The following is a 23,386-nucleotide window of genomic DNA, read 5'->3' as shown; positions in this document are numbered from 1 at the left end:
AACTCTCACATCCATACATGACCACTGGAAAAACCATAGCCTTGACTAGATGGACCTTTGTTGGCAAAGTAATGTCTCTGCTTTTGAGTATGCTGTCTAGGTTGGACATAACTTTCCTTCCAAGGAGTAAGCATCTTTTAATTTCATGGCTGCAGTCACCATCTGCAGTCAGTAATCTAAGAGAAAGAAGAGTTTCTACCCACAAAGATCTTATTATCTACTCAGAGGGACAGATAAAATAGGTGAAACAAAGAGTTAGAGGAATGAGAATATAATTACATAATTAAATAATCATGTAATTATATAATTTAATTATAATATTTAATTATATTAAATTATATATATATTATATTATATATAAATATATGATTTATAAATATATTATATATTTATAAATTAATAAATATTAATTTAATAAATTAATATTTATTAATAATATATATCATGTAATTATATATTAATTACATAATTAAATAATGATGTAATTATATAATTAAATTCCAAATGATACATTCAATCCCTGCAGCGAGTCACATTGTAAAAGTCTAGCTCAAACTCCAAAGTGCCAGTTCCATGTTTTCTGGTCCTCTGGCATTTACTGTTTGGTCAGGGGTTCTATGCTTCCCACTATTTGGTACTATCTTCTCCAATTTAGTAAACTTGAATGCCAAAGGGTTTTAACTCTACTAATTATAGCAAATGGTGATTTTTAAAGCTGCCTTACCTAAAAAGTTGGTGAAGAATCTGCCTGCAATGCATGAAATCTTCCTGCATCGGGAAAATCCCCTGGAGTAGGGAATGGCTACCCACTCTTGTACTTTTGCCTTGAGAATTCCATGGACAGAGGAGACTGGCAGGCTACAGTCCATGGGGTGACAAAGAGTTGTCGACTAATGCTTTCAGATACACTTTCACTTTCACATGTAGAAACTCAGCATTCTTAGTATTCTGTGTTAGCAGATTATCAAACACTGTTAGTTTGCATGATACCATTTCATGTAGATTCTCTGCTGAAAGACTATAATCCTAGTGCTTGTATTTCAATGACTTTATATATAAACAGTCAACTTAACCTCTATTACATGAGATATTCAGATTTACTTTACCTAAAATTAAATTGCAGCTCCTCTGTCCATGGAATTCTCCTGGGAAGAATACTGGAGTGGACAGCCATTCCCTTCTCCAGGAGATCTACCCAACCCAGGGATTGAACCCAGGTCTCCTGCATTGTAGGCAAATTATTTACCATCTGAGCCACAAGATAAGCCCTACATTACTGATAGTGCTATTTTAATGATACATTTCTGAAGTATTCACTTATTTGCAGAATTCTATCCACATGACTAATCACTGGGACAGGGATTGGTACATGGTTTAAAGGGAATCATGGGATGATTCAGGATCTACTGAAGGAATTTTTTTTTTTTTGGACTCGGTGTGAACCCGGGAAGATGCAGGTCTTCCATTTTTTATTAGCAGCGATCCTGCCACCAAACATGGCCCCAAATCTAAGAAACCTCAAAGAAGGACAGAGCAGATTTCTGTCAAGCACCTGTATCAACCACTACCTAAAGCCACTCGACACCTGACCTTGCATGTAAGTGAGCCTAAAATTCTCTTTTATGTTCAAGTCCATGAGTTAGGTTGGATTTCACTTGCAAACCAAAGAGACCTAACAGTCTCATTCATAGAGAAAAAGGCAGAAAAGAGACTGTAGACAAGACAAGTATAAATCACTGGGTATTTATTTGATAGTCAACACACTTCCTTTTCCAGAGAGAAAAGACACAGTCTGAGTTATCCCATTTTAATAAATCCCATGCTTCTGGAATTATATCCTGAATTTGTATGTCCAGTAATCAAGATTTGGTACCATCACACAAAGTGATTAAAATTTTTCCCTGAGATTATAAGGCTGTGCCTTTGTCCACAGAATAGCTTTCCTACCAAAATTCAAAAGAAAAGTAGGAAAAGGGAAGTTTTCTGTTGGTGGGAAAGGCAGATAATTTAGAATTCCTGAGAAAAAAGGTGTAGGGTCAACCACACCACTAATTCATATTTCCCTGGCTGTGAACACTTATTCTTGCAACATGTCCAAATGTTATAGAAGGAAATTACACATAAAGAAAATTAATCTCAATGCTGTGTGCAGAGCAAGTTGGCTAATTCTAACCACCAGAGTTATCTTAATGCCTCATTGTCCAGTAAAACATGGAACTAGAGAGGTACAGACAGCCTTCCCCAGTGGCATGTAGGAAAGAGAAAAATTCAGGCATGGATGATGAGACGAAAACTGTCTCACACTATATGCATAGTCAGGGCTGTGACATCTTTCAAAATGGTTTGAAATCAAAACAGCTCATGATCCTCCCCAAGTAGGAATGCGTAGAGGTTTAGGGGATTATCATCTCAAATCAGCAAAGCATAAGGCCAATGGACATAGGTCTTCTGGTCTTGGCACACTGAGAGTCAGTTCTGAAGGCAAAGCAACTGCAACAGGAGATCACTCTCCTGAGTTGCAATGACCCAGGTGTGGGAAGGAGCCGGCTCACTGGGATCAGTCGCCCTGAGGTGGTGGTGTCAGTCCTTCACCCACAACAACCTAGAATGGCATAATGAAATGGCTGTGCTCCCTAGAGGACTCCCCTTTTTAAAAATAAACAAACAAAGGTTTCCTTAACATCACCCACATTCAACAGTGGAAGAAGGCAGTGGGTCCCAGGTCGGGAGAGTGGCAAAGGAAGTGGATTTCAGGCAAACGCACTTGAGAACAAGCTGATGGAGAGCGTGTGGGCCTCCGAGGATGGAAAAGAGAGAGGCAGACTGAGTGTCAGTGCTCGTGGCACTTGCAGACATCATTCTATGGACATCACTCCACGGACACAAGGCTCACAAATCTCTCTCTTCGGCTCTGTGGTACTTCAGACAGGCATTCTCCAAGTCTCTCAGGAAGCCAGGAATTTCACTCTGCAAAGGAAAGGAAACTTGTCACTTCTCTGTCCTCACAGTGCTCTCTCTTGATTCTTCAGGAAGTGGCAAAGATAACGAAGATGGCCTTTGGAATAATAAATGTGACAATAGGGCCCCCGAGCAGGTTTCCACAGAATGTGGCCACAGATGATGACACAAGTTAAGACACAAGGCACTGGTAAGGCAAGGTGGCCACTGTTGTAAGACCTTGTGTATTTTGCTAATAAAAAGCTAAGATATTTCTGAGATATCATATTTTGAAAGAAAAAGGAAGATAGGAGATAGGGATGGGCTGTGGGACTCTTCCAAAAAAGTGAGAGAAAGGACTTGCTTTACAGAATTAGAAAATGGTAAGGATGGGGGTGGGCAGGGGAATGAAGCAGGATATGTGATCCTTCAGTTAGCATTGATCATTTCAATTTCCCCAAATGTTGTTTTATTTAATCCTTCTCTATAGAGTGGGGATATCCATCTCTATTTTTTGGAGGGGAGAAACTGATGGCTTGCCTAGATTACACAGTCAGAAACAAGGTCAGGATTCAAAATATCTTGTGCTTGATTCAAAGCCTATGTGCTTTTTCATTCCCCCAGAGAACTGGTGATCCCTCCAGTCAGTAGGTTGGACCTTACAAAGCAGACTGAATGGCAGGCATAATTCCAGGTCCTAAGCAGTCTCTAGTGATCCGGGTCAACTGAGGCTCCCACTTCTCAACAGAAAAAGAAAATAAGAACAAAACTGGAAGTTTTCCCAGGTTTGGACATGACTCACTGCCTCCCAAGTCAGCTTGGCCTAACTCCTCCATAAGCAAATACAGGGCCCGCAGGCACCATTGTTCCTACAAGGAGCAGGCTATTATCTGGAGGTTCCAGAGAGTGATCCTGATGAGCTCTTTGTGGGCAAGCAGGGAGGACTGGCATTCCAGGTAAAGACTCTATGTCTTTTGTCCTGGCTGCTGTCCTGGCTGCAACTCCAGTCCTAACCAGACTCAGTCAAACAAGCTGTGTGAGGCCCGAGACAGCGCATCTCTCCAGACCGACAGCACTACAGGCTAAGTTAACATCTGCCAAACACACCTCCCCTGCTGCCTTCTGGGATCTTACCTTGGTGAAATTGTTAAGGATCCAGAACGGAATTTGGCCACCTGGGTTATTGAAGTAATACATGAAAACTAGAGAAGGAAAGAAAGCACAATTTACAAGAAGGAAAAATAGAGCCAAACCCCTGGAAATGCCCAGGCGTATATTCATTCCAGAAATTAAGGAGGGAAGTAACACTGAATTCAAGTGAACTCTTGCCTCTGCCTTGTCTTGTGGGAGACTTACATATATGCATTTAGGAAAACAGCCCAGGCACATTCTGCTGCTTTTTATTAAAGGCATGATACTTATTATCTATATCTAAATGGGATATATCTCCCATTTCATTTTTTCTCTCATTAACTGTATCAATTATAAAAAGTTGATAAAATTGAATGCCAGTTTATAAATGATAAAATGAAGACTCAGAAGAGTAAAGTGACATGTAAAGGTGGCAGATTTAACACATGTCAGAACTAAGTTCAGATTTTGCTGCTGCCTCAAGGTCATATCCATTCCATTCCAGCAGATGGCTGCATTGACTCCTCCCAGACTCTTTCCTAAGGCTGGAACTCAAGGCAGACAGGTTCTGAGTCCCTGGGTTTTTGCTGAGGAGGAGCTGCCTCCCCAGAGGTGGTCCCACCAGCCCTCCTGCCCACCCCTGTCCAGCTTGTGCATGTACAGGACTTTCCTGAAGTGAGTTTCTAAACCTTCTGGTTCACTTGGATGTTTTGATTTCATCTGGACAATGGAGTCAGTAAAGAATGGACTGATAAGATTTAAACATCCATCTCTCATTGTTGCTAAGCTTAGGGGTGAACTGAGTCTCATTTGATTTATTTGCACCCATGCTCAGTCTCTGACCTCAGGGAAAAAGCATCCTGCATTTGATAGGCCTGCAACCCATGTGGCCTTCACATGGGTGGCCCAGGCAGGTGCACCAACATATGCCCAGTATTTACCTTCACTCCTCCAAGAGTCATAGCTCTGGATTGCCAGGCTCTGCTTGTACTGCTTCACCCGGATCATGCCCGACTTCTCTGAAAACCACGGCACAGAGATGCTCTGGGCCAGGATCACGTGGACCTTCCGCCCTTCAAAGTTCAGCTCTCGCCGCTGCCGCACATAGACACACTACACCACCAGTCAAGGCACAACATCAAGTCCAGCATCTCAGACGAGTCAGAAGCAAAGGGACATGATTCTCTTCCTCCACTTGGTGTTTGCTCCCTTTATTGTTACTTCACTTCCTGTCCTACATACCCTGCAACACCATGGCTCTTCCCACCTGCTGTTCCCATTTGAGAGCATGCATTGAGGGAAGCATCACTACGAACAAAGCTGGTGGAGGTGATGGAATTCCAGTTGAGCTATTTCAAATCTTGAAAGATGATGCTGTGAAAGTGCTGTACTCAATATGCCAGCAAACTTGGAAGACTCAGCAGTGGCCACAGGACTGGAAAAGGTCAGTTTTCATTCCAATCCCAAAGAAAGGCAATGACAAAGAATGCTCAAACTACCGCACAATTGCACTCATCTCACATGCTAATAAAGTAAGGCTTAAAATTCTCCAAGCCAGGCTTCAGCAATACGTGAACTGTGAACTTCCAGATGTTCAAGCTGGTTTTAGAAAAGGCAGAGGAACCAGAGATCAAATTGCCAGCATCTGCTGGATCATCGAAAACACAAGAAAGTTCCAGAAAAACATCTATTTCTGCTTTATTGACTATGCCAAAGCCTTTGACTGTGTGGATCACAAGAAACTGTGGAAAATTCTGAAAGAGATGCGAATACCAGAGCACCTGACCTGCCTCTTGAGAAACCTGTATGCAGGTCAGGAAGCAACAGTTAGAATTGGACATGGAACAACAGACTGGTTCCAAATAGGAAAAGGAGTACATCAAGGCTGTATATTGTCATCCTGCTTATTTAACTTATATGCAGAGTACATCATGAGAAATGCTGGGCTGGATGAAGCACAAGCTGGAATCAAGATTGCCGGGAGAAATACCAATAACCTCAGATATGCAGATGACACCACCCTTATGGCAGAAAGTGAAGAAGAACTAAAAAGCCTCTTGATGAAAGTGAAAGAGGAGAGTGAAAAGGTGACTTAAAGCTCAACATTCAGAAAACTAAGATCATGGCATCTGATCCCATCACTTCATGGCAAATAGATAGGGTAACAGTGGAAACAGTGGCTGATTTTATTTTGGGGGGCTCTAAAATCACTGCAGATGGTGATTTCAGCCATGAAATTAAAAGACGCTTACACCTTGGAAGGAAAGTTGTGACCAACCTAGACAGTATATTAAAAAGCAGAGACATTACTTTGCCAACAAAGGTCCATCTAGTCAAGGCTATGGTTTTTCCAGTGGTCATGTATGGATGTGAGAGTTGGACTATAATGAAAGCTGAGCACAGAAGAATTGATGCTTTTGAACTGTGGTATTGGAGAAGACTCTTGAGAGTCCCTTGGGCTGCAAGAAGGTCCAACCAGTCCATCCTAAAGGAGATCAGTCCTGGGTGTTCATTGGAAGGACTGATGTTGTAGCTGAAACTCCAGTAATTTGGCCACTTGATGCGAAGAGCTGACTCATTTGAAAAGACCCTGATGCTGAAAAAGATTGAGGGCATGAAGAAAAGGGGATGACAGAGGATGAGATGGTTGGATGGCATCACCACTCAATGGACATGGGTTTGGGTGGACTCCTGGAGTTGGTGATGGACCGGGAGGCCTGGTGCTGCAATCTATGCGGTCTCAAAGAGTCGGACTTGACTGAGCGACTGAACTGAGCTGAACTGATTGCAGTCCCAAGTCAGCTGCTAACCACCTGTCTGTGCACCTCTGTCACCTTAACTCTCTAGGTCCCCGCATCCTCCTCTGCAGACTGAGGGAGTGTATTGAATACTCTTTATGAAAAGTTTTTGCAGGTCCTCAATTCTGACACAAGAATATTTCCTAGAAAAGTTCTCAAGAAACTATTAGCTGCCTCCCACCGTTACTGATGCTACATGTAGTCAGGCTCAGAAGCCACACCCTGAGGTCTCTGAAAGCCACACAAGAAGCGACAGCTTTAGCAAATGCTTACACAAGAGTAAAAGACAGTGTTGTCTACAGCTCCTGGCCATGCCACCATTGGGTGATAGCCACGAGGCACAGAAACACTAAGAAAGCTGATCAATGTTACACCAGGATGGGCTTCCCTGGTAGCTCAGATGATAAAGAATCTGCATGCAATTGGAGTCCCATCCCTAGAACCAGAAGATCCCCTGGAAAAGAGAATTGCTACTTACTCCAGTATTCTTACTTGGAGAATCCCACAGATAGAAGAGAATGGCAGGCTACAGTTCATGGGGTTGCAAAGAGTTGGACACTTTTGAGGGACTAACACTTGACTTTTGGAAAGGATACATCTCTGTTGGACATGGGAAAAGGGTACTTCATTTGCCAATAGACCGCTTCTTCTCCATCGACTTTTATTTCACGGAGTTCTAAAAAAAAAAAAAAAAATCAAATGACGTTATTGCATCTGGGAGTCTCTTTGGCTTCAATTAACAAAAAGTGTTGATATGACAGTCTTGTAGAAGACGATAAACCAGTAACTCAGAAGGCACTGACTTCCAGGAAAAGTCATTATCACTGAAAGCTTGTTGCCCAGGAACAATGTTTAGTAGACTTAAAAACACATTAAAAATAAATGAATCCAACAAAATTTGTTCATTGGAAGCTACACACATTCTGAGGTAGAATGTGATAATAAAATTAGGCTTCCAAAAAATAAAATTTCAAGTTATTAAATCATGGTAACCATTGGATGGCACTGCAATATCAATAGTTCTACTGTTGTGACCTTACTCCTCACCTTAAATTTATTGACATATTACAACTATCCTGGGACTGAGCAATGCAGTTTAGTGTTTACAGTTGTTTAATGAAGGTTTTGGAGAGGTTTGTCTTCCTCCTAAGCAGGAAGGAGCTTAACTATGCTAACTCTATGCTACTTGCCTCTCTCCCATTTTGCTTTATACTACAGAGACGGGAAGTAAATCTGCATAATGTCCACCATCCTTTTGTATGCAAATAACATCAGTTCAAGGAGGATAGCAAAGGGATACGATGAAGTGCACAGCCTCTGCCCTCAAGCTGGGTGGGAAGCTTCTAACTAACCATATAGAGGAGTCAAGCTAAGACTGCTGAAAGAGCCAAGAGAGCCCCTTGAGGAGGTGCTGACAGCAGAAATGTGTTATTTAATTCAGCTTCTGAAAGAAATAAAACCTATTAGAAGCAGACTATGCAGTAAAGAACTTATCAGTCCATTACTACAAGAGGCTGAAAATGCCCTTGAAAGGAAGGGAAGGAGGGACCATCCATTGCTTTTGGCTGCTCTGCTATGATTCTCCCCTTCTTGTACCAGAATCTCTTTCTCCTTGAGATCATCACCCTTCCCCTCCTTCTCCACAGTATGGTTTAAGCAGCACTGACTCAGTGTTAATTTCGGGGATGGGAAAAATGAGTCAAACATGATCACAGCAATTGGTTTAGGGAAGGCATGTGTGGATAGTCTTGGCTTGCCACTCTAGCAAGTTTAGGCCCAAAAGTGGTTTTGTAAAGGCTCTCAGGAAGCTCAGAGAAGATCTAGGAGGAATAGAGTTAGGTTAGGAACCTCAGGATTGCTCCAGAGATGTCAAGCTACTGCAGCCTCTGGACCATACTCCATAGTGCAGACTCTTAATGCCAAGTCCCACATATCAGAGGCTCTGCCAGCATCTACAGCACATGACTGAACCACGACTGCTAGGAAGATGAACAGAGAATGTGTGACTTCTCCCTTGAATTAGTGGGCATCACAATGAACCCTAAATAGTAAGAGTATTTGATAACATTAAATGACCCCAAACCATGACAAACATCCCCAGGAAATAAGCGCATGATCCATGCTGAAGCAATAGAAGCCAATCCTGGGAATCTGGATGCCATAAGTAAGAATGTTCCTGTCCTTCTGTGGTTGTGTACATGGTTAGAATGTAAGCCTACATCTTCTGGTGGTATTTCTGCCAAGATACAAGAATCTGCCTGAGATTGTGGTCAACACAAAAGAAAACAGTCAAACTGGAGAAATGAAGTACTGAATACAGCTGTCCTGGAGGCCAGATACTCTTGGAGTTTTAATGCCATGAAACAATAAACTCTTTCCTTTCCTTACAGTGCCATTTGTTAGCTTTTCTTACTTGCAAACAAAATTCTTGACCACAGCAAGGGTTTGTCAGGATTTCTATGCCCCTCAGCTAGCTGTGTATCTATTTCACAGTGACTTAGATGGCAGAGGCCATTGCTCACTCTAAGTGGGAAAAAGATACCTTATCTATTCCCTCTATAATTCTCCATCTCTTATAGGAAAAATCCAAGAAGTGTAGCCAGGTGGCCAGCCTAGGCCTTTGGGGCTAATTCCAATTCTGCTACCACAACTATGCAAGAACACAAAATTGCTCATAGATGTCTTCCTTTTTTAACATTTCATGTTGTTTCAGGTCTTTTTCATTTTACTAATGCTGTTATTTGGGCCAAATATCCTTATTCCACTCACCCCCTCATCTCTCACTTCCCCATACACATGTATTCTTGCCATTTATAAAACTTTGATTCCACTTCTAAAGCAAAGTTCAAACATGATCTCTTCCAAAAAGCCTTTCATGAACATCCAGGTATATATATATCCAGGTACATATACCTGGATATTCAGGTATATATATGTATGAGATGACAACAAACTTGCAGTAAGGGCAAAATACCACATTTAAGCCCAGCACTTCAGATATTTAAGCCAAAATTTTAAATGAAACATAATATAACTAAACTTATTGCATATATAACACAATATAACTAAACCTATTGCATTCTACTGGGTAGAGTAAATAGGAATATATTCTACTTTCTAATAGTGTTTTTAGATCAAGTGTGACTCACCTTGGACATACTGGTCCCACTGTTTTCTATATTCTAAGTCCATATAGACATCTGCAAGTAGATCTGGTGGAGATCTCACAATACCAGAGACCTTATACTCATGAAGTCCAGTCAGCTATAAAATGAGAGCAGACAGAAATAGCCTACTGATTCTCGAGTTGCTATTACACAGCACACGAAAAGTTGTTGTTTGTGCAACGTCATTCCTGAGCACCTCCTCTGTAGACTCGGTGATGCAATGCTGAAAAAGCAGGTGAGGATTCTGCTCTCATTGCCTTTGCCACTGGTGGTGACAGCTACCCAGGTAATGTAAATAGGATAAAAGAGAGTTATGTGATAAATGGTATCTAGTTTTGGTGGGCTGGTGGTCAAGTGTCCGGGAAATGTCTCTATGTTGGACTGATCAGAAGAATTTTTTCTAAATAGTAGAAGGAGCCAGCTATGGGAAGATTAGGAAAGCCCATTCCTGGTTGGGAAAGGGCCTTCAGGTTGATTGATTGTCTTACTCAAAGAACAGAAAGTCAAGGGGTCCAGAGAACCATGATGGGGGACAGTCAGAGAAGCAGCGGGGGCTGGGTCCAAAGGGATTTGTGAACCAAGGTAAAGGGGTAAGAGGTCTTATTCTAATTGCTATGGAAAACGAATTAATTAAAACAAGGAAATAATTTTTAAAAACATGGTTCTTGCTGCTTGAAAATAGATCATAAGGGGGCAAGAAGATGGGTTAGAAGACCAGGACAATGATCCAGAGAAGAGACATTGGTGACTGGACAAAGGTAGCAGAAATGATGGGGAGAAGTTAGTGATTTAGGGACACATTTTCAAGTAATGTCAACAGGAATTGCTGACAGACTGGCTGTGGGGACAGAGAAAGCAAAGAATTTTTTAAAAGTCTTATAACATTTGCTTAAACAACCAGGTAGACAGGAGATCACTTTTCTGAGATAGCTACAACTTGCGGAGGTGGTGATCTTACGGCTTCAGGGTAACCAAGAGCTCTATGGTGAGAATGTTGAGCTAGAAATGGTTATTAAATATCCATGTGGAGGTATCATATAGGCAGCTAGCATCCAGGCTTCAGACTATTTTAGATAACCACAGAGAATAATGAAATTAAAAATATTGTTTTACCAATTTCAACACAGAATTTTTCACCAACTGCATCCTTTTTTCTGTAAGCAACTCGTGTATAGAAAAGAATGAAAGAGGGGAAGAAATACCAACTTCAAACCATACTAGTCCCTTTTAATCAGAAAAGGGCCATTTCTAGATTCCTAACTAGAAAACATATTCCTTGTTTCTATGTTAAGCCATATTATGTGAGGATGTGGGCTGGAGTGGATACACTCCACTCTCTATACAATGGCAGCTAAGAATTCCTGACCTTCACCTTGACTAGAGACTATATTGTTAAGGTTAAACTAATGATGTAATCTGGAGAAGGCAATGGCAACCCATTCCAGTACTCTTGCCTGGAAAATCCCATGGGCAGAGGAACCTGGTGGGCTGCAGTCCATGGGGTCGCGAAGAGTCGGACATGACTAAGCGACTTCACTTTGACTTTTCACTTTCATGCATTGGACAAGGAAATGGCAACCCACACCAGTGTTCTTGGCTGGAGAATCCCAGGGACAGGGGAGCCTGGTGGGCTGCTGTCTATGGGGTTGCACAGAGTGGGACACGACTGAAGTGACTTAGCAGCAGCAGCAGCAGCAATGACTTAATTAATTTCAGTGCAAAAGCTAATAAACTAAACAAAGTGAACCTTTTAGATGGACTCATACTTCCAGTTGTTAACGCAATGCTATTGCCTAATCAAACATGAATGAACCCATGTTCTTAAACACTGTCCCAGGAACTTATGTGAAGTCAAGGGGTAAACATGGAAATCTTTCTAGAGATTCTGAGGTTTCAAGGGTCTCCTGACTCAGGGGGCATAACCATAATTCCCAGTTGAGGAATCTCAGATGTATGTGAGGGTACCTGGCAGGAAATGGAAAATAAAATTGAAACTGAATTCAGAAGGAAGTGTCAGCTTTAAAAGTAAATGGCTTTATACCAAGTATTTCCAACCAGCAAATGACATGCTGGTAGGTCTGACCCCCTTACATGCTGTGCCATGGATGCCCCAAAGAAGGGCAGTCAAGGTGAAAATATCTTCTTCTCCTCCTCCCTCTCCCCTCCTTCTCAAGGATGGGAAGACAGTGAGGGGTTATAGACAACACACATCTACACTCGTACACACTTTAATCAGCTTTGAGAGAGAGAGAATTAGCTGCTCTTCAGGAATAATGTGGCCTCATTTTCTACACAAAGTGAACAAAGGGGATAATTATGTATAGAGATTATGATCTTCCCAACTTCACATGAGTTAGCTTTGATTATTTGGATGAATTAAGACAAACTGAATCCTCTAAGAGTGTTTCCCTTTCCTCCTAAATGTATTGATAATTTTAGCTCTTAGTGACTTCAGTCCTGTAATATTGCAGAAAAGGAAACAGAAAGCCCTCTAATAAGAGAGAAATATAATGCTGTGATTTGTGTCAATACCCAAGAATGAATTATTATGACAACTTCCTTTAAACATTCCCTTCATGATACGACTGAAAAATGCCAGAACACCGAAGAAACCAAATGCTTAATGACTCCTTTCCTAGTCTATCAGTAAAATGTTTTTTTCAGGCACTTAGCAGCCTCACTCAAATTTGGATCAATGCACTTTTTAAACCATCATTTCTTTTAAAAGAGAAATTCAGCCAACACAATAATGTTTTGTCATTGAAAAAATAAAGTGAATTTTTATAATTATAAAAATAATTCATAATCTTTAAGAAAAATTATAAAATGCCCAAAATAACAAAGTTAAAATGCCATGCAACTCTATAATTCACAAACACCTAATTGCAATATATGACATATTTCTCCTTTTTTTCAAAATATTTTATTGAAACAGTTGATTTACAATATTGTGTTAATATCTGCTGTACAACAAAGTGACTCAGTTGTAATATATACGTATATTCTTTTCCATTGTGATTTATCACAGGACATTGAATATAGTTCCCTGAGCTTTACAATAGAACTTTGTTGTTTATCCATCATGTATACAATAGACTGCATCTGCTAATCCTAAACTCCCCAATCCTTCACTCCCTAATCCTCCCTCTCCCTCTTGGCAACCACAAGCCTGTTCTACATTTCTGTTAGTCTGTTTTTGTTCATAAGTACATTCATTTGTTTCATACTATGGATTTAACATAAAAGTGATATCATATGGCATTTATCTTTCTCTTTCTGACTTTTTCACTTAGTAGGGTAATTTCTAGGTCCAATAATATTGCTGAAAATGGCATTATTTCATTGCCAGCAACAATGTAAGAGGTTCCTTCTCACACCCTCTCCATCAGTCATTATTTGTAGATTTTTAATGATAGCCTTTCTGACTAGTGTGAGGTGGGACCTTGTTGTTTGGATTTGCATTTCTCTAATAATATCATTGGAAGGACTGATGCTGAGGCTGAAACTCCAGTACTTTGGCCACCTCATGAGAAGAATTGACTCATTGGAAAAGACCCTGATTCTAGGAGGGATTGGGGGCAGGAGGAGAAGGGGATGACAGAGGATGGGATCGCTGGATGGCATCACCGACTCAATGCACATGAGTTTGGGTGAACTCCAGGAGTTGGTGATGGACAGGGAGGCCTGGCGTGCTGCGATTCATGGGGTCACAAAGAGTTGGACACGACTGAGCAACTGAACTGAACTGAATAATTAGTGATGATGACCATCTTTTCAAATGCCTGTTGGCCATCTGTGTATCTTCTTTGAAGAAATGTCTATTTAGGTCTTCTGCTCATTTTTCTATTGGGTTGTATTTTTTTGTTATTGAATTGTAGGAGAGGTTAAATTAAGCCTTGTTAGTCATATCATTTACAAATATTTTCTCACAGTCCATAGGCTGTCTTTTTGTTTTGTTTATGGTTTCCTTTGCTGTGCAAAACTTATGTCTAATTAGGTCCCATTTGTTTATTTTTACTGATATTTCCATTGCCTTGGGAAACTGACCTAAGAACACATTGGTATGCCATGTCAGAAATTTTTTGCCTCTTCTAGGAGTCATCTGGTGTCTTGTCTCATATTTAAATTTTTAAGCCATTTTGACTTTATTTTTGTGTGGTGCGAGGGTATGTACCTACTTCATTGATTTACATTTGGCTGTCCAACTTTCCCAGCACCACCTGCTGAAGCAATTGTTCTTTACCAATTGTATGTCCTTGCTTCACTTATCAAAGATTAATTGTCCATAAATATGTTGGTGTATTGTTGGACTCTCTATTCTGTGCCATTGATTCATATGTCTGTTTTTGTGCCAATACCGTATGGATTTGACTACTGTGGCTTTGTAGTATTGTCTAAAGTCTGGGATGGTTATGCTTCCTGCTTTGCTCTTTGTCCTCAAGATTGTTTTGGCAATTCTGGGTCTTTTATGGTTCCATATGAATTTAAGGATTATTTGCTATAGTTCTGTGAAAAATGTAATGAATATGTTGATAGGTATTGTATTAAATCTTTATATTGCTTTGGATAGTATGGCCATTTTAACAATATTTATTCTTACAATCCAAGAGCATGGGATATCTTTCTATTCCTTGGAATTTCTTTAATTTTCTTTATTAATGTGTTACAGTTCACAGTGTATGTCTTTCACCTCCTTAGTCAGGTTTTACCTCCTAGATACTTTACTTTTTTGCTGCGATTTTTGCATTCTCTTTCTGATAGTTCAAGTTAGCATAAAGAAATGTAACAGATGTATGTATGTTAATCTTGTATTCTGCTACTTTGCTGAATTCATTTATCAGTTCTAACAGTTTGTGAAGTGAGTCTTTATGGTTTTCTACATGCAGTATCAAATCATATCATATCATTATATATGAACATCAGTTCAGTTCAGTTCAATCTCTCAGTTGTGTCCGACTCTTTGAGATCCCATGAATCGCAGCACACCAGGCCTCCCTGTACATCACCAACTCCCGGAGTTCACTCAGACTCATGTCCATCGAGTCAGTGATGCCATCCAGCCATCCCATCCTCTGTCATCCCCTTCTCCTCCTGCCCCCAATCCCTCCCAGCATCAGAGTCTTTTCCAGTGAGTCAACTCTTCACATGAGGTGGCCAAAGTACTGGAGTTTCAGCTTTAGCATCATTCCTTCCAAAGAAATCCCAGGGCTAATCTCCTTCAGAATGGACTGGTTGGATCTCCTTGCAGTCCAAGGGACTCTCAAGAGTCTTCTCCAACACCACAGTGCAAAAGCATCAATTCTTCAGGGCTCAGCTTTCTTCACAGTCCAACTCTCACATCCATACATGACCACTGGAGAAACCATAGCCTTGACTAGATGGACCTTTGTTGGCAAAGTAATGTCTCTGCTTTTCAATATGCTATCTGGGTTGGTCATAACTTTTCTTCCAAGGAGCAAGCGTCTTTTAATTTCATGGCTGCAGTCACCATCTGCAGTGATTTTGGAGCCCAAAAAAAGAAAGTCTGACACTGTTTCTACTGTTTCCCCATATATTTCCCATGAAGTGATGGGACAAGATGCCATGATCTTCATTTTCTGAATGTTGAGCTTTAAGTCAACTATTATATATAATGACAATTTTACCTCCTCCTTATCATTTTGAATAGGTTTTATTTCTTTTTATTGTCTGGTTTGTGTGTCTAAGACTTCCAATACTATGTTGAAGAGAAATCGTGAGAGTGGTTATCTTTGTGTTGTTCCAGATTTTAATGGAAAGACTTCCAACTTCTCACCCTTGGTTATTATATTGGCTGTGACTTTGTCATAAATAACTTTTATTATGCTGAGATATTTTCCCTCTATACTGACTTTCATAAGAGTTTTATCATAAATGGATATGAAATTTACCAAATTATTTTCTTGCATCTATTGAGATGATCCTGCGGGCTTTGTCACTTTTGCTGATATGATGTACATACTTATTGATTTGCATGTTGAAACGTTATGGTGGCCTGAGAGGATTTCAACTTGGTTGTGGTGTATGACTTTTTTATTGCTGTTGGAATTGATTTATTAATATTTTGTTGAGATTTTTTGTATCTATATTTACCAAAAATATTGGCCTGTAGTTTTCTTTTTCTATAATATCTTTCTCTGGTTTTAGTATCAGAGTGATGGCTTAATAGAATGTTTTCAGGCATGTTCATTCCTCTTCAAACTTTTGGAACAGTTTGAGGAAGATTGGTACAAGTTCTTCTCTGTGTGTTTGGTAGAATTTAACTGTGAGGCCATCTTGTTCTGGACTTTTGTTTGTAGGGATTTTTTAAATTATAAATCCAATTTCACCTTTAGTGATTGATCTGATCATGCAATTTATTTCTTCTTGATTCAATTTTGATGGGGTGTGTGTTTCTAGAAAGTTGTCTCTTTTTTCTAGCTTGTCAAATTTGTTGGTATATAATGGCTTATAGTCTAATATGTGTGTGTGTGTGTATGTATATATATATATATTTTTTTTTAATGGTTGTTATTGTTGTTGTTAAGTTGCTAGTCATGTCTGCATGCTATCCTTCACCATCTCCCAGAACTTGCTTAAACTCATGCCCATTGATTTGGTGATACCATTCAACCATCTCATCCTTTATCATCTCCTTCTCCTCTTGTCTTCAACCTTTCCCAATATCAGGGTCTTTTCTAGTGAGTCAGCTTTTTGCATCAGGTGGCCAAAGTATTGGAGCTTCAGTTTCAGCATCAGTCCTTCCAGTGAGTTTTCAGGGTTGATTACCTTTAGGATTGACTGGTTTGAACTTTTGTTGTCCAAGGGATTCTCAAGGGTCTTCTCCAGCATCACAGTTCAAAGGGATCAATTCTTTGGTGCTCAGCCATTTTTACTGTCCAGCTTTCCCATCTGTACATGACTACTGGAAAAACCATAGCTTTGACTAGACAGACCTTTGTTGACATAGTAATGTCTCTGATTTTCAATATGATGTCTAGGTTTGTCACTGCTTTTTCTTCCAAGGAGAAAGTGTCTTTTAATTTCATGGCTGCAGTCACTGTCCACAGTGATTTTGGAGCACAAGAAATCCAATTTTCTGTGGTATTGATTGCTATTTCTAGCAATCTATGGTATTGATTGTTATCTCTCCTCTTTCAGTTCTTATTTTGTTTTTGGTCTTGTTTTCCATCTTATCTTCTTGGTGGGTATGGCCAGAGGTTTGTCTTTTTTTTTTTTTTACTCTTTCAAAGCACCAGGTCCTGGTTATATTGATTTTTCCTGTTTCATAATCTCTATTTTATTGTTTCCTTTCTGATCATTATTATCTCCTTCCTTCTGCTGCCTTTAAGTTTTGTTTGTTCTTTTGCTTTTCTAACTCTTCTAGGTTAATGTTAGATTGTTTAACTGAGATTTCTTATTTCTTAAAGAAGACCTGTATCACTATGAACTTCCTTCTAAGAACTGGTTTTCCTGCATCCCATAGATTTTATATCACTGGGTTTTCATTATCATTTGTCTCACGGTATTTTTAGTTTATTCTCTGACTTCATCATAACATATTTAAGATGCTTGAAATAATTTCTATACTCTTAAATTTGTTGAGGCCTTTCTTGTGACCTAGTATGTCATCAATCCTAGAGAATTTCCCAAGTGCACTTGAAAATAATGTGTATTTTGCTTTTTGGGAAAGTAGACATATTTCTTTTAAGTAAATAGATAGTTGTAATTGTTACAAAATGGAAGTAATATAAACAAGTTATGCTATTTTAAAGAATATTACTTTGAAGCTTGGAGAGATAACACCTAATTTATTAATTACCACGAATTATTTCTGTTTCCATATACTTCTACAAATGTGAAATATTTTTGAAACAACTATTCTATATAAACATGGACAATAATGACAATTTTTCCTTCAGAAAGCAGGAAATCTTAGTAGAGACATATTTTTAGGGTAAATGATACTAACACTTTGTCTGTTTATAGTTTTTATAAATGTTTACAAATGTTTAAGGAAACTGTTTTCCATTTTTGTATTCTCACCAGTAGCACAGGAGCATCTTATCAGTATTGGGTACCACTGTTTCTACAAAAACATTTAATAGGAAAAGAGCATAAACCTTAGTTTTATTTGGTCAATGTTTTTAGTATTGATGTGTAAGTCTCTTGCAAAGTATTGATATGTAAGCTCTGCAACACCTGTTGAAGATACTTTTCCAAGCATACTAACATTTCAATGACTCCAAACAAGCTTATTCAAGGGGTTCTTGGCTTGTCCTAAGGCTCCTCCAAAAGACCAGTTCTAAGAATGACTCAATTTCTTTATCTAAAGTAAAACACATCACATGATTTTCTAATACTCTATTTAATTCTCTATACTTCAAATAGTTAATGAATTATTCAATAGTAGAGAATTAGTATGAAGTGTATAACACAATTAGCAGAAGAAACAGAATATTTGTTAGAGTATATACTATCTTTCTTGCTAGAGAATCCCTATGGCCATGTGCATAGTTAATAACTATCCTGGTCTCCTATGCCGGTGAAGGCAAAAATGAAAGTCACTCAGTCGTGTTCAACTCTTTGCGGCCCCATGGACTATACAGTCCATGGAATTCTCCAGGCCAAAATACTGGAGTGGGTAGCTGTTCCCTTTTCCAGAGGATCTTTCCAACCCAGGGATCAAACCCAGGTCTCCTGCATTGCAGATGGATTCTTTACCAGCTGAGCCACCAGGGAAGCCCATATGATACCTCCTTCCTGTTTGGAATACATACAGGACATTAACAACTACAACAGCTATTCTGTGGCTAAGAGACAGCAAAGAGGATGTGGACTAAAAAGATTCAAAGAGTTTTACTAGCCATACTGGTCAGGTGATCCAATGCTAGCAACTGGTGACCTCTAACTACTTATTAGGTGAAAAAAATAAACCTCATTTTATAAAGTCATTGTTAATCCAGTTTTCCTTTACTTGTAACTAAAAAGCAATCCTAATTATTTTGAGTAGTCCTACTGACGATGAATTTTACTTCAGTTCTGTGATCCTGGAAAAGAGTAGAGGTATGAAACACTCACTATCTTTGTGTTCCAGAAAACAGCTTACCACAAAAAAGCCACCTTTCTCCCCATGATTTAGATGAGACTCATACACACACACATGTCTTATTCACCTATCACAAGGCCAGACACAGCACCTCTAAATTTCCTTTCATTGTCCCATAAATGATCACCGAAACAGTTTACTCCAATGATCAATCAGAACAAAATGCTTGATAACCAAACTGGTTAAACATATTTCCTTCCTTCAGATCCCTAAACTTGATCAAGCTCAGCCTGAGCAGCATCTAGATACTTCTAAAAATAAACTGGTTCCAGGCAACAAAAATCTCTTTTCTATTCTCCAGTCAGGCCACCTTCATATCACTTCCCCACACATGACTTCAGTTTTGTTGACTCCTGTCTGTAAAAAATACCTTTTTGCCTCACTCCTGAGACACCTACAGATTTTATGGTCAAAGTATTCTGCCTCAATGGACATGAGTTTGAGCAAGTTCCAGGAGATGGTGAAGGACAGGGAAGCCTGGCATGCTGCAGTCCATGGGGTCACAAAGAGTCGGACATGACTGAGTGACTGAACAGCAACAACAATTCTACCTACTATAATAACCCCCCTGGCTTCTTGCCCGCCCCTCCCCCCCAGCGAACCGGCTCTCACGGGCCGGCCGGTCGGCCTGGCTCCCCTCCCCGGCCCCGACGGGCGGGCGGGCTGCCCTGAGGAGGCGGGGAGGGGAGGGCTGGGTCGGCGGCTGGCAGACAACGATGCCGAACTTCTGCGCGGCCCCCAACTGCACGCGGAAGAGCACGCAGTCGGACCTGGCCTTCTTCAGGTTCCCGCGGGATCCGACCAGATGCCAGAAGTGGGTGGAGAACTGTAGGAGAGCAGACTTAGAAGATAAAACACCTGATCAACTAAATAAACATTATCGACTGTGTGCCAAACACTTTGAAACTTCTTTGATCTGCAGAACTAGTCCTTACAGGACAGTTCTCCGAGATAATGCCATACGAACAATATTCGATCTTACCAGCCATTTGAATAATCCACATAGTAGACACAGAAAACGAATAAAAGAATTGAGTGAAGATGAAATCAGGACACTGAAACAGAAAAAAATTGATGAAACTTCTGAACAGGAACCAAAACATAAGGAAATAAACAACAGCAATGCTCAGAATCCCAGTGCAGAAGAAGTGGGTGAAGAGCAGGATGAAGACATTTTACCTTTAACTCTTGAAGAGAAGGAAAACAAGGAATATTTAAAATCTTTATTTGAAATTTTGATTCTTATGGGAAAACAAAACATACCTCTGGATGGACATGAAACTGATGAAATCCCAGAAGGTCTTTTTACTCCTGATAACTTTCAAGCACTGCTAGAGTGCCGGATCAATTCTGGTGAAGAGGTTCTGAGAAAGCGCTTTGAGACAACAGCAGTTAACACATTGTTCTGTTCCAAAACACAGCAGAAACAGATGCTGGAGATCTGTGAGAGCTGCATTCGGGAAGAAACCCTCAGGGAAGTGAGAGATTCTCACTTCTTTTCCATCATCACTGATGATGTGGTGGACATAGCAGGGGAAGAGCACCTGCTGGTGTTGGTGAGGTTTGTCGACGAAGCTCATAACCTGAGAGAGGAATTTGTAGGCTTCCTGCCTTAACAAGCTGATGCAGAAATTTTGGCTGTGAAATTTCACACTACAATAACTGAGAAATGGGGATTAAACATGGAGTACTGTCGTGGCCAGGCTTACATTGTATCTAGTGGATTTTCATCCAAAATGAAAGTTGTTGCTTCTAGACTGTTAGAGAAATATCCCCAAGCTATCCACACGCTCTGCTCTTCCTGTGCCTTAAATATGTGGTTGGCAAAATCAGTGCCTGTTATGGGAGTATCTGTTGCATTAGGAACAATTGAGGAAGTTTGTTCTTTTTTTCATCGATCACCACAACTGCTTTTAGAGCTTGAAAATGTAATTTCTCTCCTCTTTCAGAACAATGAAGAAAGGGGCAAAGAACTGAAGGAAATTTGCCATTCTCAGTGGACAGGCAGGCATGATGCTTTTGAAATCTTAGTGGACCTCCTACAAGCACTTGTTTTATGTTTAGATGGTATAAATAGTGACACAAATGTTAGATGGAATAACTGTATAGCTGGCCGAGCATTTGTGCTCTGTAGTGCGGTAACAGATTTTGATTTCATCGTTACCATTGTTGTTCTTAAAAATGTTTTATCTTTTACAAGAGCTTTTGGGAAAAATCTTCAGGGGCAAACCTCTGATGTCTTTTTTGCAGCCAGTAGCTTGACTGCAGTGTTACATTCACTAAATGAAGTGATGGAAAATATTGAAGTTTATCATGAATTTTGGTTTGAGGAAGCCACAAATTTGGCAACCAAACTTGATATTCAGATGAAACTCCCAGGGAAATTTCGCAGAGCTCAGCACAGTAACCTGGAATCTCAGCTAACCTCTGAGAGTTACTACAAAGAAACTCTAAGTGTTCCAACTGTGGAACACATTATTCAGGAACTGAAAGATATATTCTCAGAACAGCACCTCAAAGCGCTTAAATGCTTATCCCTGGTACCCTCTGTCATGGGACAGCTCAAATTCAATACATCAGAGGAGCACCATGCTGACATGTACCGAAGTGACTTACCTAATCCTGACACACTCTCTGCTGAGCTGCATTGTTGGAGAATTAAATGGAAACACAGAGGGAAAGATATGGAACTTCCATCCACTATTTATGAAGCCCTTCATCTACCAGACATCAAGTTTTTTCCTAATGTTTATGCATTGCTGAAGGTCCTATGTATTCTTCCTGTGATGAAAGTTGAGAATGAATGCTATGAAAATGGGCGAAAGCGTCTCAAAGCATACCTGAGGAACACTTTAACAGATCAAAGATCAAGTAACTTGGCTTTGCTTAACATAAATTTTGATATAAAACACGATTTGGATTTAATGGTGGATACATATATCAAACTGTATACAAGTAAGTCAGAGCTTCCTACAGATAATTCAGAAACCATTGAAAATACCTAAGAGACTTTTAACCTAGACTTTCTCTTATATTTGATATTTGAAAAAAAAATGTAAGAAATTTTAAAATATCTTACAGAAAGTTGTAAGGGTAGGCCACTTAATCACTGAATATCTTGATCTGTAGGCCTCCCATTGAGTATACTAGTCATTGATAATCTGCCTGTTTAAATGGCCTGTTCAAATGCCCATGCTTTGGAGACCTAACTGTTCTTCCAGAAGATAGCATTGAAAGTACCATATTACAGTTTTATGTGATCTCTGCTAATGGCACTTTGGAATTGTTTTAGTTAAGTGATTTTAGACATTACGTTTATCACTGTGGATCAAATTGTCAGGTATTAAGTTATCGGATCTTTGAAAAAATAAATTTAGAGGAGGTATGGGAGGAAGGAATGCATTTTGTAAAATGTTACAGTGAAGCTCATGACTGACTTTTGAATAATAGGAGTTATAAGTATGCTATTAAAAATCTGTAAAGGACAGTTAAGAAAATTATCAGACTCTAAGAGAAATGTGTAAGCTTGTCCAACAAGGATTTCAGTGTAGATTTTCTCTTTATCAAATGAAGTTAAAATTTGAATGGAAGAGCCTGCCATTGTTGTTCCACATCTGGTATTGCTGTTTACATTCCTTTATTGAGCCTACGTCTTCATAAGCTTTTTGGCAGGTATATGTTGAACACTTCAATTTCATGGTCAAGAAAGGATCAGAGGCCATGGATACTGACAGCTGATTTGTCTGTTTTCTTCTGGCTTTTTCCATGACTGTATCTACTGCCTCATCTTGATTTACAAGCAAAGCCTAGAAAGCCTACAAAAATAAGTGTTTTGTAGTTTATCTAGGAATAATACAGAAAATATTGCTGTTATTTTTGGTGAAGAAAATCAATTTTGTATAGTTTATTTCAACCTAAATAAAATGTGAATTTTGTGTAAAAAAAAAAAAATAACCCCCCCAACCCTTGGCAATAATCCTTTGAATGAAAGTCTTTCCTTGTTAAGTCCAGGTTTGTTTTTTATCTGATATTACACTAAAGTACTGTTAAAAAGTACTGTTAAAAACTTTATATATAAATACCCTAAATATTAACATACTAGAGTTAATATTAACTCTAATATTAACATTAGTGAAACACTACTGACAATTGTACAGTTACTTGTCCTAAAGCAGAATAAATTCTATAAGAGCCAATGCATTTACATATGACAAATATCCAAATATCATAACACTTGTATATGACAT

At 39.5% G+C, this 23,386-nt stretch overlaps 2 protein-coding genes and 1 pseudogene across 3 annotated transcripts; 2 read left to right on the top strand and 1 right to left on the bottom strand.

Moving 5' to 3' along the window:
• Positions 1-1,727: 1,727 nt before the first annotated feature.
• On the bottom strand, positions 1,728-11,471 carry LOC113878494 (phosphatidylcholine transfer protein-like). The gene is made up of 5 exons (XM_027519639.1): positions 10,016-11,471; positions 7,463-7,542; positions 5,010-5,181; positions 4,072-4,139; positions 1,728-2,967 (listed from the first exon to the last, which is right to left on the bottom strand). The coding sequence occupies exons 1-5, from the start codon at positions 10,056-10,058 to the stop codon at positions 2,890-2,892; spliced, it is 441 nt and encodes a 146-aa protein (XP_027375440.1). The 5' UTR covers positions 10,059-11,471; the 3' UTR covers positions 1,728-2,889.
• Positions 11,472-19,835: 8,364 nt separating this feature from the next.
• LOC113878491 lies at positions 19,836-22,091 on the top strand (annotated as a pseudogene). The gene has a single exon (XR_003507002.1). The product of XR_003507002.1 is annotated as a 52 kDa repressor of the inhibitor of the protein kinase pseudogene (transcript).
• LOC113878490 (52 kDa repressor of the inhibitor of the protein kinase-like) lies at positions 20,798-23,090 on the top strand. Its single transcript, XM_027519635.1, has one exon. The coding sequence runs from the start codon at positions 20,822-20,824 to the stop codon at positions 22,142-22,144; it is 1,323 nt and encodes a 440-aa protein (XP_027375436.1). The 5' UTR covers positions 20,798-20,821; the 3' UTR covers positions 22,145-23,090.
• Positions 23,091-23,386: the final 296 nt, after the last annotated feature.

Source organism: Bos indicus x Bos taurus, chromosome 19 (genome assembly GCF_003369695.1).
Source record: "Bos indicus x Bos taurus breed Angus x Brahman F1 hybrid chromosome 19, Bos_hybrid_MaternalHap_v2.0, whole genome shotgun sequence".
Taxonomy (NCBI): domain Eukaryota; kingdom Metazoa; phylum Chordata; class Mammalia; order Artiodactyla; family Bovidae; genus Bos; species Bos indicus x Bos taurus.
The sequence above is the reverse complement of the archived record's forward strand: the minus strand, read 5'-3'. Positions and strand labels throughout refer to the sequence as shown.